At 36.9% G+C, this 13,793-nt stretch overlaps 1 protein-coding gene across 1 annotated transcript in view; it reads left to right on the top strand.

Moving 5' to 3' along the window:
- Smp_162930 (beige/beach protein-related) overlaps window positions 1–13,793 on the top strand; it is a gene marked incomplete at both ends in the record, with an annotated part of 105,860 nt that overhangs the window by 548 nt on the left and 91,519 nt on the right. Inside the window, 4 exons of the mRNA XM_018790235.1 lie at window positions 2,729–3,068; window positions 4,262–4,557; window positions 6,820–6,883; window positions 10,428–10,705. Coding sequence (XP_018655598.1) covers window positions 2,729–3,068; window positions 4,262–4,557; window positions 6,820–6,883; window positions 10,428–10,705 — 978 coding nt within the window. The remainder of the gene's footprint in view (window positions 1–2,728; window positions 3,069–4,261; window positions 4,558–6,819; window positions 6,884–10,427; window positions 10,706–13,793) is intronic.

Genomic DNA, 13,793 nt, shown 5'->3' with positions numbered 1-13,793 from the left:
CTGAGGAGTCCCTTAATAGGACGAAACGGCCGTCCAGTGCTTCTGAGTTTTTCTTGGTGGTCTAGCTTCAATTGACTCATGCTTTTGACCATGAAAATTGAATTTTTGTTCAATATTGTTTAACATCAACGATGTTTACTGGTTCACAAAACGTCTATATTATTTCTGGGAGCGATAGTTTAGTGTATAAAGTATTCAGTTGATCGCTTATTTGAACCCCCCCCCACTAAATACCCTGACACGGCCGAGAGTGGGAAGAGTCCGCTCTCCCTCTCCAAATGCTCTCACATGGCCTCGCGTATATAGCCTGTGACAGGGAAATCCTCCTCACTGCCTTCTCACGACATTACGGTTGTTTACGAAATTGAGAGGACGAAAAGCGAATGTCCGGAGCTTAAATCGGGTTGGTGGACACTGCGAGTCCACCTAGAGGAGTTGGAAAACCCTCATTTCAAAACAATGGTGCACATGGACTCCAGTAGTCTGAGTGAACAAATGACGTATGGACCAGTCGTTGGTCACCAACTACCATGGGACTGCATCTCCTTATGATGCTTCACTGCCTTTTGGATCAGACCTTTAGGTCAAATGCTCCGGGTGTGGCCCTCTAAGAAAACCACCTGCTTCGGTCTGGGCACCTAAGTAGTATCACAGTATCTACAGTTCAGCCAAATGGGTAGTTTCATGCATCTCTACATAAACAACTTAATTCAAATTCTAATTTACAAATTGATATTCAATAAATAAGTAGTCCCATTATGTTAATTCAATATCTAAGTGACATTTAAATCTGTAGTCATAGAATGATATCTATAAGATTATCATTTCAGTAAGTTCGGTTGTAATAATTTATCTTTTAAAAATCATTATATGGTACACTCTAATTCACAAGGATGATCGGGTCGACATAGAAGTGACTGTAACATATAAGAAAATGTGAATTTACATTATTTGAGAAAACATAATGTATAGATTGTTTTGTTTGAACTTTTGTCATAAGAGTTCAGTCAGTCAGTCAATCAGTCACAACGTAGAACCTTGTACGTACGTACATCAGTTCGAGTTGCCATACCACATTAGCACATAGAAGCAGTTGTCGATTCAAATCCCATAGTGATAGAAGTAGTAAGAGTATAAGCATTAATCCGAAAGAATAGGGTTCGAAGATGTTATTGAAGGAGTATAATCCAGTGAAATAAATTTGGAAAGAGAGAAAAGATAGGAACATGAAGAATTCAGAAGAATAGAAATTGGGAGAACACAAAGAGTGGATGCACCTGTGCCATTGTAAACGATTTTGAGCCATGTCATTCAACGTCTCTAACCATCGATTGCTATCGTCTCGCAAGGGTTATAATAGTATTAAGTATATAAATGTATACATATAAGTGACAACATTGTAGAGTACAGGACTGTTATTGCAACATACACCATAATAGCCATCACCCTTGTAAGCACATTGTTTTCTTGTATAAGCCGTATAACGAGAGCGTAAGAATGGTATAGTTACAATGCAATAAGCGTTTTGGAATGATAAATGTTACATAGAACTCGATAGTTAAAGAGCAGTATTTATTTAATGAGATGACTAAGACATGATACTTGGAATGATATGATGTAATGAATGAAGATTCCAGTCTAATTACTTAGTTCTTATAATCATCTATAACTGGAAAGGAAAGAAAGACCTAAAGAACATGATAAGCCTTTCAAACTATATTCAGTTAATTGTTTTTTGATTTAGATTTTATTTAAATCAACTATTTCACATACATCTTTACGCTAACAGTGTAAAATGATGCAATCTAACTAAACATTGACATTAGCGATATATCTGATCAATCTCTTAACTGAACGCTTAATTGGGTTTCGTAAGCTCTTCTAGTAACCCCCTAGGCTGTCTATGCGGCCACGTGAACACGAGAAAAAAGACGCGAAATATAGAAGTAATACTTTACTACAAGGTCCGTTTATGTACAGATAATCAAGGGGATTTATAGCATTTTAAATCGCCTTGGGTTTCTAAAAAGTTCTGGAACGCTACTAAACATAGTAGCAGGAAAGACAATCATGCAATTAGAAATGTGACATTTGACTTTTCCCTTTATAGATGTTTCTGGTGAACTTTCATTCAATGCTGATTAGACAAGATGCTTCTCAACGTTTTCAGAGCCTTTTTTCAGCTTTTTCCGAGGAATTTTCTGGGTCTCTCCAACAAACTCACATAACCGTTAGTGGATTAAATATCAGATTGAGAGAAAGTTAATGTATACACTTGATAGTATGATTATCAAAATAGTATATTCTTGATTTCCATAATTAACACAAATCCACATATAGACACAATTTGTCTTTCTTTTCATAGTAATAACTAAGTTTCGATAGACACCTACTGTGGTGTGGTCTACTTATATCCATATAAGTAGTATATGTTGAGGGTCGGACATAGAATGTATTTTGGCAGAAGATCGACAAGGAACGAACAGAAATGAAGCGCAATCGGTTCGAAAATGCATGAATAATGAAATCAGAGAAGAAGAACTAATATTTGCAGAAGGAACAGTGAAGATTGAGACAATTGTTATTTTGCAAATTACCTATTTACTGTATGGTTATCAGATTGTAGTGAGATAGTCTGTAATCTTGTCCTTGAATACATTCGATTGTCCCCAATCGTGCTCTTGTTTTTATTACACTACTATTTTCTCTTTTTTTTTTCACATTTCAGTCATCATTGAATAGTGGGGATTCATACAGTGATAAGTATAACAATTCAATTGATCAGTTATTTACTATACTAGAAGATGCTTTTACACAAGTACAATTCATTAGACTATATGGCTTTAATAATTTTTATGAATTTCTTGTACATTTTATCCAGTACACATTTAATGAAAATCCTTTCGTGAACCATACTACTACTGCTAATAGTAGCGACAGTAGTAATAATAATAACATAACATTATCTATTACAAAGTTTGAGGAACGATCACGATCTTCTTCATCATTAACTTCTGATGAATCGATACATGAAACATTAAATACTTATACAGATAATCGTTATTTTGGTAAGTCTTTGTATATATATATAGTGACCAATGTCACGTTTATCTAGTACTTGTCAATGCTAATCAAGTTCTATCAATTGATTTGCAATGTGGTCACTTGTCCAAGTAACTCTACACTGCATGGACTATACTAAAGCGTTAGGTGGTTAAATTTATTCGATAGGAATTCATAAATCTAGATTTCTTGCTATAGGACATATGTGGGCAAGATTTACTCGTAATCTTGAGGGAATTGGTACTCTCTGGAGGATTCAACCTCATGTCGCCTAGCTTCTTAGCCTGAAATGTAACCCTTGAGATACTCAAGAAGCCTTGTAAAAGTTCAGAATAGCTGGTTTATGCGATTTATATTCCCCATTTACAGATACTGTTACCTATGTAAATAAATGAAATTTTTATAGTATGTATACCAATTCATAGTTAAACAATATTATGTTTACAATCGAGGTCACAAAGTTATTTCTACAAATGACACATCTAAATTAGCTTTGTTATTAGGAACATTTCGATGAACCCATTCAAATTCTACATTTTGTTAACTATATATTTATTAAGGTCTTTGTCTTGTTCTGTTTGTATAATCTTATTTTTAACTGTCAGTTTAATACTTTCTACTTCAGAAGGGGTTTTTGTGGAGATTCCAGTAATTTCTTATAGTTGAAATCATGAATCAATTGAATCACTGGACGGCCGTTTCGTCCTATTGTGGGACTCCTTAGCAGTGCGAATCCGCGATCCCGCCTCGCGAGATTCGAACCCAAGACCTACCAGTCTCGCGCCAGAGCACTTAACCACTAGACCACTGAGCCGGCATCCACCAGTGGTAATGTCTAACCAATCCACGGAGTTCATCAGCCGTTCACCATTGTCTTCAGTGAGTTTCTATCTCACAACAGACCTGATTGAACTCCACTGGTCACCGTTGGATGCCGGCTTAGTAGTCTAGAGGTTAAGCGCTCGTGCGCGATACTGATAAGTCCTGGGTTCGAATCCCGCGAGGTGGGATCGTGGATGCGCAGTGCTGTGGAGTCCCACAATAAGACAAAACTGCCGTCCAGTGCTTCCAGGTTTTCCATGGTGGTCTAGCTTCAATTGACTCATGGCTTCAACTATAAATAACTTTCTTTACCAGTATATCATTTTTGTTTTAATCCAAAGAAGCTTCTCTTTTATCTTTCGCTTTTATTGAACAGATATGTCACAACATACAAATCAAAATGAATCAACATTCAAATTCAATCCACAATCAGTACGATTATTAGTCTTTTCAACACGATTATTTATTCGATTAAGTTTACATAATCTATCATTATTTAATTGTTGTCAACATATAAAATCATTATTGTCTCCTATGGAAATTGTCAATGTTTCAATGAAATGTGAAAATTATATATGGTCAAATTGTCTGTCGTTGATTACCGCCAATTATTTTAGTATATTTAAGTCATATCTCCATGGACCACATCCTATTGAGGATAAGTATTTACAAGTAAGTATTATGATAATTTCGTTTGGTATTGTCAGATCCTGAATATAAATTTGCTTTTCTCATTGGCATCACAAACTCGACGTCATTTCATTTTGGGGGGGATTTTTAATGAGAGTGTAGAAAGCGTACCGTTGCTTCGAGTTGTATAATTTTGTTTTCTACGTTAATCATGAACCGTGGAAATATGTTATAGAAAGGAAGTTACACCGATAACACAGGAAACAACAAAAAATCTATACTAGCTAACCTCAGTATGTCAGATTTCAACGAGCTTGAAGAATATCCTAATACGTCACCTAGTCTATGAAATTAAAACTTTAAATACATTTTCTGACAGCCTAAAATTATGATGAAGAGTGGCTTATATGGTTCATTTTCGTATTGTTTGTTTCAATCTTCCCATTGATGTTTAGGACTACAATTGTAAAGTCTCTTATTGGCATATATGCATTATATACGGATTGCGTAGATATTTCCTTAAGTCACAAGCATTATAAGCGAAGATGGATGGTGGTTGGCAGTCTAATCCAGGACGCGTGTTTCGTCCCATTCGGGAATCGTCAACTATATGTACCTGTAACCTATAGTTGATGTGTACTCTAGGACTCGAACTAAGTGCCGTTCACTTCAAACACCATCACGTTATCCACCTAGCTACTGAGGATGAATTATCTAATTGTAGTGGCCGAAAACTAAGGTTCAACAAACCAATTAGTTATTGTATATTAAGTCACGAAGTGTCTTTGTAAAATATGAAAATTATACATGGAATATAGGTATCAATGCTAAGGTTGAACTTAATAGTTTTAAAGAAATTGAGTAGTGGGTAGCAAGTTAATAATAAATATATTTTTATTACTCATTGGGATATAACAAATATTTTTGTTATTTCGATTGCTTTCTGTTTTCCTTCCTCTTCTCTTTATTTGAATCTTCTGCCAATAAACATTCTGCTCCTAATTCCTACTATGTTCTACTTATATCTGTCGTCATAAGTAGCGCGTATCACATAATAAGGTTATTCTGGTCATATAATAGCGCTCTGAAATGTCCTGGTACGGCCGAGGGTAGGAAAAGTTCACTTTCTCTCTTCAAATGCTCTCACATGGTCACGTGCATACAAGCACTACCAAGGAAGTCCTAATCACTGCTTTCTAACGGTATTACTGTTGTTTACGAAATTGAGAGGACGAAAAGCGAATGTCCGGCACTTTAATCGGGTTGGCAGATATAGGGGATCCACCTAGGGGAGTTGGAAAATCCTAATTTTAAACCGACAGTGAACATGGGTTCCATGGTGCTGACGGTGTAGTGAACAAGAACACAGGTGGGGACAATCGAATGTGAATAAGCACGAATTACAGACTATCTCACTACAATCTTACAACCATACAGTAAACAGTTAATTTGCAAAATGGCAATCAATTGTCTCAATCTTAACTGTTCCTTTTGCAAATATCAGTCCATATACTCTGATTTCATTGTTTATGAATTTTCATAACGGTTGTGCTTCGTTCCTGTTTTTTCCTTATCTATCTTCTGCCAAAATACATTCTATGTCTGACCATCACCATATTATTCTTATATAGATATAAGTAACCCACATTACAACGGAACGAATTGCGTATGAACCTATTGTTGGTGATCGGCTACCATGAGACCACATCTCCTGACGTTGTTTCACTACCTTTAGGTCAAAGGCTCGAGTGTGACTCCTAAGAAAACCACCTACTCCTGTCTTGGCACCCGGGCAGTATCACAACCCACACACAAATTAAGCGACTTGTGTGGCACATATGTATTCGATGCTTCTTTGTACCAATATGTGTTTAACTAATAATGATAATAATAATAATAATAATAATAATAATGTAGTAGCAGAATGGGATAGGATACACATTGAGGAAATCACCCAACTGCGTCACAAGGCAAGCACTAACATGGAATCCTGAAGGCCAAAGGAAAAGTAGAAGACCAAAGAATACATTACTGCGAGACAGACATTAGAAGGATGAACAAAAATTGGATAGAACTAGAAAGGAAGGCTCAGGACAGAGTGGGTTAGGGGATGCTGGTCCGCGGCCTATGTTCCATTGGGAGTAACAGGCGTAAGTAAGTAAGTAAGTAGTAGGATGAATGGAAATCTGTACTGGATAGATTCCTTCCAAATGCATGAAATTTTGATTTCTACTTGGATCGATTTCTATCAATTGTAGAGTGTTATTATTATTATTATTTGTTTGTATTTATATCTTTTATTAGGTTCACATATATCACTTAATTGAAGAGATTTTAAAATTAATGTCTAATTTATCAAAGTGTCCAAGTAAGTTAATTTCTTCTTGTAACATTTACTTTTAACCTGACTAAATGAAATTGGGTTTCTAATCAAAAGTTTTATCTTTTATTGTATATTTATTTATTTAAACACAATAATATTGGTACAAAGGGCACCAGATACATATGCGCCGCACAAAATAATGAAAATAGGAAGAGAAAGGATGAAAAGATAAGGCGGACTGAAATGTACAACCAGAAGACTCTTTCAGTTAAGAAAGTTAGAACCACTCTTTATGAAGAAAGTAAAAGAAGGTTACAGCAGGTACGCCACTGGCTTCTATTCTGAGCCCATATCTGATAACGTCTCTAGCAACTGTGTTGCACCATCTCTCGGACCCCAGCCACGTGGTCATGAAGGACCAACAGAAGCTAGCCCTTTGCAGCTTTCTTTCATGCCACGACACCATCTCATACACTGACCACCTCTCCACTTTTTCCAACCAATCCCAGCGTCGACAAATAATGCACGACGTGGAATTCTCTGCGAAGACATTCGTAGAACATGTCCAAGCCACCGAAGTCGATGTTTCAAGATGGTGACACCAATTGGATTGTCGTCTCTGCCCCCGAACACACGATGCCGAATCTCTGCATTACTAACATGATTTTGCTACTGGTTATCAGCAATCCTTCGGAGACAACGATGATCAAACACAGAGAGTCGTTCAACATCCTCAACTCGGAGAGTCCAGGTTTCACAAGCGTAGAGCAAAACTGCTCTCACCGACGCGTTGTAGATCCGACCTTTTACAGCCAGACTAACATCACGAAGGCGCCAAATATGGCCCAGATTGGTATAAGCCGCTCTGGCTTTCATTATACATGCATCGATCTTATAGCTCACGCCACCAACAGCACTTATGCAGCTATCTAGATACACGAACTTCTCAACTACTTCAATCTGCTTACTACCCAGGGTGAGTATAGAATTGGGATCCTGCCAGTCTTGTAGGAGTACTTTGCACTTGGAGGGTGCAAAGCGCATGCCGTACCTGCGGACACTGGTTGCCAACTGAATTAGTGCGGATTGCATGCCTTGGGCTTTATCGCACAGTAAGACAATATCATCCGCATACTCGAGGTCGAGAAGTCGTTTTCCAGGCAGCAGATCCACACCGCCATTACTTACATCCATCAGAGCTGTTTCCAGGATGTCGTCGATGGCAAAGTTGAAGAGGAATGGTGAGATTGGGCAACCCTGCCTAACCCCACTGCTCGAATGGAACAAGGGAGAAAGGTGGTTGTATGCCCTCACTCTGCCTGAGGTGTTCGTATCAGGGCCTTTAAGATGTTAATGAACTTCTCAGGCACACCCTTCTTCAATAGACAATCCCAGAGAACAGTCCTGTCCAACGAATCGAAGGCAGCCCTGATATCAAGAAACACTACGATTGTTGGCCTGCGATAAGTATGACGGTGTTCTAACATTTGGCGGAGGGTGAAGATGTGATCAATGCATCCTCGACCAGAACGAAAACCAGCCTGCTCCTCGCGAGTCAATCTTTCTCGGGTTTTAAACAACCTACGAAGAATGACAGAAGCCAATAGTTTGGACGCAATCGGAAGTCTCATGGTAGCCAGTGACCAACGATTGATTCATACGCCATTTGTTCCTTCAGGATACTGGATCCCATGTGCACCATTAGTTTTGAATCAGGGTTTTCCAACTCCCCTAGGTGGACGCGCGGTGTCCACCAACCCAGTTAAAGCGTCGGACATTCGTTTTTCGTCCTCTCAATTTCGTAAACAATAGTTATGCTGCGAAAAGGCAATGAGTAGGACTTCCCTGTCAGAGGCTATATACACGTGGCCATGTGAGAGCATTTGGAGAGGAAGAGCGTACTGTCTCCACTCTCGGCTGTACCAGGGGATTTTCGATTTAAAGCAACTATTGAAAAATAATACTTAAATCAATTACTGTTATGATGATAGATGACATTTTGTTTTCAAAGGGATCATATATCAATGAATTTACAAAGGTTTCAACCACCAATGCTTTTTTGGTTCGAAATATATTTCACCTAATTTGGTTCAGGCAAAAGGGATAGTCAGTCAGTTAGCTACAACGTAGGACCAGGCACATTTATGCATCGGTCCAAGTTGCCATACCTCGTTAGCACAACAAGATGAACACCGGATTCATAGTAGTTAATTTAGTGGTGGTAGTATATAAAAGAAAGATTGTATATAAGGACATAGTATAGGAAGGGAGAAAGTTATGAAGCAATTTTAATCTCAAGGTTTAAGGGAAGATAAAGAGTGTATACACCTACGCCATTGTGATCGATTCTGAGCTATGTCACCTAGAGTCTCCAACCATTGGAGACTGGGATAGTATCACTAACTATTACACAATTATTATTGGTTCGGAATTTGGGAAATATTACTGACGAATGTGCAGGAAATCCATCATTTTACATGATTCTCGTACTTGTTATGATCCATACTGTAATACATTCATTGTGTTTTCTTCATGAATAGTTTTTAGCACTTCATGAATATCCTGGAAGTTTGTCCTATGTTATCATCAGTTTGATCCTCAGTATTTGTTTGTGTATTTCGTGAACAGATTATATATTTTGATAGAAATGAGAAAACCAAGTGATCAAATGTAATTGTATGACTTTGAATGCAGAGATATGCCTTTTTGTAAATATTTTTGAACTTGAACTGGTTTACATGTTTAATAATATCACGATTCAAACTGGGTTAGATATCCGTAGAAAACCAAGGAGCATTGAACTCCTGTTTTGTACTAGGATGAGACTTCTCGGCAGCGTGTATCCATACCGCACCTCAGATTGAACCATGATCCTTCAGGTCTCGCAAAATGCGCTTAACACACAGTATGTTGAGCCAGAGTTCATTGACCTACACGTCTGGTCTTAACTGACTCGCAACATTGCTCAACCGTTTTCTATTTTTGTCGTACGGGTAACTGTTTCATATTTAACATAGTTAAGTTCCACTAATCACAACGTCTCACTAGAATTCTAGAATTATCTCGAAATTAGTTACCACTGAGCGTATCAGTCAGTCACAACGTAGAACTCCGTATGTACGTACATAAGTTCGAGTTGCCATACCACATTAGCACAGAGATTCAGTTGTCCATTCAAATCCCATAGTGGTAGAAGTATTTAGAGTTTAAGCAGTAATCCGAAAGATTAGAGTTTGAAGATGTTATTGAAGGAGTATAATCCAATGAAATAAATTTGGAAAGAGAAAAAAGAAAGGGGCATGAAGAATGCAGAAGATTAGAAATTGGAAGAACACAAAGAGTGGATGCACCTTCTCCATTGCAAATGATTTTGAGCCATGCCATTCAAGGCTGAGCATATAATGAAATTCAACAATCCTTACAAGCAGTTATATTGGTATTTTACAATTGTTCTTACTTATCTCTGTTGTGTACATTTTGTTCTATGCACAGTTGTAACCTCTTTCCTTTTTCTCTATTTTTCTATTCAATACTTCATCTCTATGCACATACACACATATACATCTAGTTATTCGACTAACCTGCTTAGATCTATTACGATGTTTCATGATACCACAATCTATTCGATCAATTGAATTTCGTACAGACTATTCACAATCTCTTGGTGTATTAAATGTGAAATCTGTAAAACATTTTATACAACTGATATTGAAAGATTTAAGACAGATACAAAATATTGAAGGCAGTAATAGTCTTAACAAAGATAACAAGTATAAATACCATCGGATTACGGATCATGATGATGATCTTACAGAACAGGACACAAAGCCTATTATGCTTCATACAATCAATAGTATATATCCATATGTAAGTAGAGGGTTTTTATTAATTAACTTTTGTTGTTCAACTGTCTTTTTTATATTTTGATGTCAGTTTATTACTTACGTATTGCGATGATTTGACTGAAGTAGAGATCGTATAATCTTTGCATTATATCACAAAGTGATTGAGATTGGAATTGTAACATTGGATCTAAACCAAGTTGCTCTAATGATTAAACATTCACTTCAAGATCTGGATATTTTGAGTTCAACCGCTCATGGGTGAATGATCGAGCATTACTGAGTATTAGTCTGCTCAGTGCTACCTGGTTTTCAGGAACAAACCAGCTCAGATCAACCTGTGACAAATACAAGCTACATATTGTGATAATATCTTATGAATCAATGATCAGTGTCGTGTTTAACTTTCTCCTAGAGAATTAACAAAATCTACAAAACAGATATTTACAATATGAATATTATTGATTTAAGTTATTTCATATCGATAGACGAAACCTTAAGAATAAAGTTTATGTTCCTTGATGCGCGTTACTATGAAGAATCTGCAGCTTTACTTGTGGGTTTTATATTTTATCGAGAATTTGAATGTTTACCAGTCAGACTCAAGGTGTTCGTAATGTGTTGTCTAAGAGTTATTTGTTCATTATGTGACTAACTTGCATATTTGTTCGGAATTCGTCATATGAACAAACTGGTTAGTAGACAATACCATATCCACACTGTAAGTGTACGCTTATCCTATAGATAGTCGTGTACTGATGATGTTTCGTCGTAGTATGAGACATCCTCATTACGAATTGTCTAAATAGGATCAGTCCGTTATCTCCGCAAACTCACCAAACATTTAATTATTTACCCGAGTGATTTAAGTTAGCGTTCTTTCGAAAAGTTCTTTTCTGCAAGATGGCTTCGCTAACCTCCCGCCCAACCCTCTCCCTTTATCCGGGCTTGCAATCAGCAGTAACTCCAGAAGGGCTTCAAGAGAAGCTAAAACTTAGATAGCTACTACAATCATCATCAAAAAGGTACAACTATTTATAAAATGTTGTCTACGCAAGATACTTTAGTTCCTTCGCTCAGATACCAACAACAATCTACTGTAGCAGAAAACCAACCAACTCCTAGGTGAATAGGAAAGTAGAGAAAGAAGATGGAGGTGAATTGTACACATTGCGGAAATCACTGAACTGCACCACAAAGTATTCTGTGACATGGAATCCTGAAAGGAAAAGGAAGAGAGGAAGTCCAAATAAAACATTGGATTCATGCATCAAAAAGATGAATAGCACTTAGAAACACCTGGAAAGATGAGCCTGGGACAGAGTTGGTTGAAGAATTCTGGTTGTCAGCCTGTGCTCCACAAAGAGTAACAGGTGTAAGTAAGTAAATAAGTAGTGTAAGTACAAAAAGAACATAAATTATCATTTATGAGTTATATTTTCTATTGCCACATCAATTCCTTATAAAGATCCCCTTCACTGGTATGCCTTATAAATTTCCATAGTTTCATCATAGTTTTACTCTCCTTTTCATTTTCTCTCTCCTTAAGGTTACACGTCAAATGTTCCATTTACTTATTGATTGGATTCAAACAAATAGTGTTCTAATGCCAACAATATATACCATTTGGCCAAAATTAATAAACACTCATCTATTGTATGATCAATATGGACTGCTACATTACCCTATCCTACAACTTACTAATCTATGTTCTCATAATTGTTCTTATGTATTGGCATCTGAAGATAATCCACATGAAATTGGCAATAATCAAATTTTATATCAAAAATTATTAAATCTTATTTGTCCTTTATCATTCATCGTAAATCAATCGAGTGATAAATCACTTTCATCGACTTCGTTTAATTATACTACTGATAATCATAGTTTAGGATTATCGACTTGGTTTTGTTTCCATGGGAAACAGTTAAATAATGTGGTGAGTCGTTTTATTCTCTCTTTTTTAATATGAGTAATAGTCGGTTAATTGCTGTATAGAGATTCCAAACTATCAGTTTATCTATATGGACAGACTGTAGTGCCATGCGTCGCTAATCGTGCACCTGGATAACCGTTATCATACAAATCTTAACGGTGCATAAAATCAGAAGGTAAAGAGAAGCGGCAGCTACAGTTTTATTGACAAATGACACAGGCCAGAAAGTTATAAGCATATGTGTAAATATCAGCGAGCGAAACAAAAATCACACGCATTGGAGATGGAGGGAAAGCCAACTCATTTTAAGCAAGCGTTAATTAATATTTATAGTTAGACAAGAATAAATGACAGATGTGGTAAATAGGATAAGAAGGGTGCACACACCTGCGCTCATATGAAAATGGTCAGGGTTAATAAGTGAATAGTTAAAAAGGTGAAAACATGACCCATGATGGATAGGTGAATTGACTTGTCCAGAAGTTAGATTAAGGCATATGGGCTTAACATATCAACCGACACTATAAGACGTTAGTTAAAATTTAAACAAAGATGTTGACAAAAATTGTATTTATAGTTAACAGTCGAATTCAATATATGAGGGATTGAATATTGTTTAGGGAGGGGGCTGCTAGAACCCCAACAATTACTTGGTAAATGGCTTATTTTTGTGATTTTGCTTTGGAGATTTGAGTTTCTCACGTCCGCTCTAACATCGGCCATTTTCACCCTCATATTATGTTTCCTACTTGGGTTGTTCCTTCTTTTAATATGCTATATTGTGAAGTGTCCTAAGGATATTTTATGGTATATATACGCTAGAGTTGTGCTTGTTGTTGTTGTTCGTGCTTCTGACTGCTTGTGGAATACATTTTCCCTCTTCTTAACACCTGGACTTCTCCCTATAGCTAGCGAGGCTGGGACGCATTGGAATAGTTTAGCTGTCTTGTCGTTGTGTCACTGATCCTTCGTTCCGTTCAGTGATCATTGTCTTGAACACCAGTTTGACTTCCGAGCTAATATAGTCACTACGTCTGATGTGTTACATTTATTATTCAGAGGAACTAAATTGACTTACAATGACTGATCGATCTCATTTTGAATATTGAAAATAGAAAATACAAGCTCTTACAATTAATAATGCTGGATTTTAGCTTTCAGAATCACACCGTATGTC

This window comes from Schistosoma mansoni, chromosome W, assembly GCF_000237925.1.
Source record: "Schistosoma mansoni strain Puerto Rico chromosome W, complete genome".
Classification (NCBI taxonomy): Eukaryota; Metazoa; Platyhelminthes; class Trematoda; order Strigeidida; family Schistosomatidae; genus Schistosoma; species Schistosoma mansoni.
The sequence above is the reverse complement of the archived record's forward strand: the minus strand, read 5'-3'. Positions and strand labels throughout refer to the sequence as shown.